The sequence below is a fragment of the Eimeria acervulina genome, genomic scaffold (assembly GCF_000499425.1).
Source record: "Eimeria acervulina Houghton genomic scaffold, Eah_scaff169, whole genome shotgun sequence".
NCBI lineage: Eukaryota > Apicomplexa > Conoidasida > Eucoccidiorida > Eimeriidae > Eimeria > Eimeria acervulina.
This window is the reverse complement of record NW_013550146.1, coordinates 41,197-45,784: the sequence shown is the minus strand read 5'-3', so window position 1 is coordinate 45,784 and position 4,588 is coordinate 41,197. Positions and strand designations below refer to the sequence as shown.

The window sequence follows — 4,588 nt, the reverse complement described above, 5'->3', positions numbered from 1 at the left end:
CTGCGGCTGTTGCTGCTGCTGCAGCTGTAGCTGCTGCTGCTGCAGCTGCCTCCAAGCGGCCGGGAAGGGGGTTGGGGGGAGGGGGGAGTACTGGAGTGCTGTGTGTGTCTGCTGCAGAGCAGCAGAGAGGCCTGTTGCTGTGTCTGTACAGCTCGCCGGTGTTTATTGTTGAAGAGCTTCTCTAGGAGTCATTTGCTACAAAAAGAGGGGCCTGGGAGCTGCTGGCTTGTCTTGGGTTGAGGAGGCTCCCGCTGCTGCTGCTGCCGCTGCTGCTGTTGCTGCTGCTGCTGCGCTGGGTAGGGCGTAGAGGGTTAAAGAGGCGAGGCGGCTCTAGAGGATCTTAAAGGAAATCATTTGATGTTAAACATAGAAAATAAAGAAAAACAGAAAAATGCAGCAGCAGATGGTATACAAACCCGCTGCTAATGCATACAGACAGCAGCTGCGTGTTATTAGCGTGGGGTTGCTGCTGCTGTGCTGCCGCCTCCCTCTGCAGTTTGTAGATGTATTAGTTATTAATAGACCCTAAACAGTGCATTTAAATAACCCATATTAATATAATTAAAACAAATAAATAAAACTAATCGCTGCTGCTTCAGCAGCAATGCTGCATCCACTCGCATCAACGTCCTTGCAGCGACATCTCCCCCTCCTCTTCGCTGCTGCACCGTTCATTACTTTTAAATGTCTTTGTCTCTTACCCTTCTGTTTATTTCTCCTCTTATTAATTGAAATGCATGCAGCAGACATTCGTACTGTGAGCCCCCCCATACACCCAAGCAGAACTGCCCGCCTCCCCCAGTCAAAATACGCAGACAGCGCGTAGCTAGCTGTGGCTAGCCAAAAGCTAGCTACGGAGTTTAGTAAAACAGCTAGCTACGGAACAGCTGGCTACACTACTCCTAGCTACGACACAGCTAGCTACGGTGGCTAGCAGAAAAGCTATCAATGAAGGCCTAGTACGCACGTAGCCAGGGATGTACAACCCCTCCGTTATGTATGAAGGGAGCAAAGAAGCCCTTATTATGAATTCCCCAGCCTCTTCTTAGCTGCCCCGGGCAGTAAACAAATATATAAATCAAACCTTATGATTATTCTACTGCATGCAAACTGCGCCTTCTGTCTCGATATATTTATGTCGTGAGCTGCCTAGAAGAAGACGCACAGTTATTGCTGTACATATACCGTAGCCGGAACAGATAATCTGATGCAACAGCCACTGAGGAGGAGCTGAACATTTAAGTTTTTCGGTTTAAAGGCCTTTCACTCGCTGAACAGGCCCACCAGAGCCCATACACCCGAACTCCCCAGTGAAAGCGACTGCACAAAACAAAAGGAGTTCTTCTCCCGGACGCCACAGCCTCAACGGGAAACAGACAGTTGGAGCCTCCTTCCCCCGCAGTGCATTTGCTGCCTAAAGCGAGAGAAAGCGCTCCTCTCCTTTCGTCTTATTGCTGCTGCTGCTGCTGCTGCTGCAGGCGCTGCCGCTGAGGCGGGCCTATTGTTCCCATTTCTGAGAAGGAAGAGGTGTTTTTTACAAACTGGTTTTGCGTTTACGAGCGCATGGGGCGACCCCCCATCCCTCCTCTGTGTGCTGTGGCTACAGTAACATTTGGCAGCGAAATATTCAAAGCCTGCAACATTTCATCGGTGTCCTGATCGATTGTAATCGTTGCAACGTCGAGTTCAGACTTTTCAGGAACGAAATCCATCCGCCTCTCGCGCTCTTCCTCCTGCAACTTAAGCGAAATGCCGCGTACAGGCCCCTTCTGAATGCGCTTCATCAGGTGCTGCATCACAAATAAAAAGATAAATTAAGAGGGGGAAAAGGTGAATCAATACTACTTCCCAATTAAAATGGAGAAAATAAGCAAAAATTGATTTCATGAACAACTTGCAATCGCCAGGTGTACGTACAGTGACGAAGCCGGCGACCTTATTGCGGATTCGTTTCGAGGGAATGAGCGCCACTTCTTCTGCAATCTTCTTGTTGATCTGGAAGTCCAGAGTCAACCTGCAGCATTGAAAAGCAAAAAATCGCAAATAAATGATATTTAAAGTCCCTTTATTCATTATTTATCGACATCTTCCCTTAATCCAGATATTCACGTTTCGCTATCAGCACTCACTTTGCGTAGTACTTCTCCACAATCTGGCGCGCCGCGCGCTTCACCGTCTTGGTCCTGACTCGCCCCTGGAAACAAAACAAAAATATAAACAGAGCAAATCAATGCAAAAGAATTAGCTCAACAGGGGCTCACTGGCCTCATGACAGAAGACCGGTTGCCGCATGCATGCACAAGCAAACAAACCAACAACATTGAAATGCGTGGTTCCCTGTGCAGACAGGGCTTTCACTTGGAACCGCCTGCATTCCTCTCAAACTGGGCAGCATCCACAGCGGTACTAAAATGAAAAAAGGAGGAAAAGGAGTTGAGAAACAACAACAAAACAACAGCGCCCATAACCATACTCTATGCGCAGCAGAGAGCAGCAAAGGATGCACATACACCTGGGGAGGCAGGACTACTTTAGAATCCTTCCGAGAGAATAAAGCAACGCATCACTTATTCATTTCAATACGCACAGCAAGCAAGACTACAAACTCAGCGCAGCCGCGCTACACAGAAACAGCAAACACAGCGGCGGCGAGGCCCCCCTTTTAATCCCTAGCCGTGGGGCCCCTCTTTGCTATTCGGACAGGAGTCAAACAAGAGAGGTAAGTCCTTGTAAAATTTAATGATGATTTTTAATTCAGGTGAGAAGAGCTGCAGCAACAGCAGCGCGTAGGTTGGCTGTGGGGTTGCCGCGTGCTGCGGGCGGAGAGTGCGTGCCTACCATTTTGTATTAGCAGGTTCTGTTGCTGCTGTCTTGAATGCAGAAAACGAGATAAAAAAAGACGGTGCGATGTTCTGCAGCAGCACGAACCAATTCAAATTCTCGCTGCTTCTCTCAGACCTTCTTAGAAGGAGGCGCTGCATGCAACGTGCAGTTCAGCAGCAGCCCCAGGGGTGATTTGCAGGGAGAGGCGAGAGAAGAGCCTTCGGGGCTTGCTGGTGTATATTTTGACGTAAATTGGCTGCATTAATACAAACCAAAAGGATTTAATAAATAAAGTCTGCTAATTAATTTAGTATTTTATTTAATTTTTGAGTTGAAATCGAAAAAACAACACGCAGTGCTGCCGCTGCTGCTGCTGCTGCTGCTGCTGCGTGCCACCCACCTACAGCAACACTAGAAATAGTGTCGTCCGTCTTTAAATCCTTCGGGGTGTTCTGTTGTTATCGTTTAAATGTTTATATTGGTTTATCAATCAATTTGATGAGCATTTTTAGCTGCTTTTTAGCATATTTTTCTGCATAAACATATTATACTGAAAGAAGTGCGTCTGCGGTGTCTGTTTCTGTCACTCGAGTCGACAGCCCTCAAGAGACGCTGGCTGGCCATCTGTGGCTGTGCACTCTTCGTATTTATTTCTGCACATTTAAAAGTATGTTTCTCCTTCTACTTTTATTTTAATTTACTAGCAGCGGTTGCAGCAGCAGCTCTTTCTACTCTGCACAGGTCAAGTGAGGCTGATTCTTGGCTTGCTGCTCCTGCTGCTGCTGCTTTCTCCATGGTGCTCCCCAGTGCCAGCCAACAGCAAAACAAATAACCTGAGGCATCCTCAGTCGTATTATTATCCAGTGTGCGTCTATTGCTGCAGCAGCGCAGCAGTAGCAGTGACAGTGCGTTGAGCTACTGATGAGCGCAGCAGCGGCGCTGCTGCTCCGAGCGGAGGGTAGCAGACAATAATAATCATTTATTGCATTTGCTGTCGGATATTGAGTGCAGCTACCTCTGCTGCTGCAGCAACAGCAGCAGCAGGAGAGGGAGACCAATAACAACGGCAACAGCAACAGCAACAAAGGCGGCAACAGCAAGCAACACGCCAGGCTCTCTCTAATGACTGCTTCAAGTGTTTCTGATTAGAGCAACATCAATGGAGCAACAAAGTCAAATGCATGCAGCAGACATGCAGAACTGCTGCGAAGTGGTGGCTGTACGCCACGGCCTCACCGACTACAACGCGCAGCGGCGGCTGCAGGTAGGTAGAGAGGAGGTTTATTACAATTCTTACTTTAATATTACTTGAGGAGAGCGCCTTATAGATTTATTATTACAGTAGAGGTCTCGTGCTATTATGATGATATATTGATTTCTGTCGGGTCACCCCTAGCATGCCAGAGTTTGTCTCTTCGTGTGAATCAGAGTGTATTTACGTACAAGTTGTCTCCGAATAACTGCTTCTATTTTGTTTTTGAATAACTACTTTTGTTCGTTTGTTTTCCCCTTGGTATCTTGTTGCGGAGAAGTAAATGGTATTGGATCTGCAGCGAACACTACTACGCACGCCTTTGGCTGCAGTTAATGCAGCGATAAATGTACTTAGGAGAATAAACATTGTTTTTAAAAAGCAAAATCTTGTGTTTTGTGCGGTGCTTGCAGGGGCAGCTGGACGTCCCTCTGAATGACACAGGCCGAGAGCAGTGCCGCGAATGCGGCCATCGGCTTAAGTAGGCTTTGCTGCTGCTGCTGCTGCTGCTGC

The 4,588-nt window shown here is 47.7% G+C and overlaps 2 protein-coding genes across 2 annotated transcripts in view; one reads left to right on the top strand and one right to left on the bottom strand.

Annotated features, from left to right (window-relative positions):
• Positions 1 to 1,553: 1,553 nt before the first annotated feature.
• EAH_00022860 (40S ribosomal protein S17, putative) lies at positions 1,554 to 2,841 on the bottom strand (the record flags this gene model as incomplete). The annotated part of the gene is made up of 4 exons (XM_013396919.1): positions 1,554 to 1,790; positions 1,918 to 2,014; positions 2,130 to 2,194; positions 2,839 to 2,841. 4 exons carry the CDS (start codon positions 2,839 to 2,841, stop codon positions 1,554 to 1,556), a joined length of 402 nt encoding a protein of 133 aa, XP_013252373.1.
• Positions 2,842 to 3,982: 1,141 nt separating this feature from the next.
• EAH_00022850 (phosphoglycerate mutase protein, putative) overlaps positions 3,983 to 4,588 on the top strand; it is a gene marked incomplete at both ends in the record, with an annotated part of 3,596 nt that continues 2,990 nt past the window's right edge. The window contains 2 exons of the mRNA XM_013396918.1: positions 3,983 to 4,087; positions 4,489 to 4,556. Of these exons, the coding sequence (XP_013252372.1) occupies positions 3,983 to 4,087; positions 4,489 to 4,556 (173 nt within the window). The remainder of the gene's footprint in view (positions 4,088 to 4,488; positions 4,557 to 4,588) is intronic.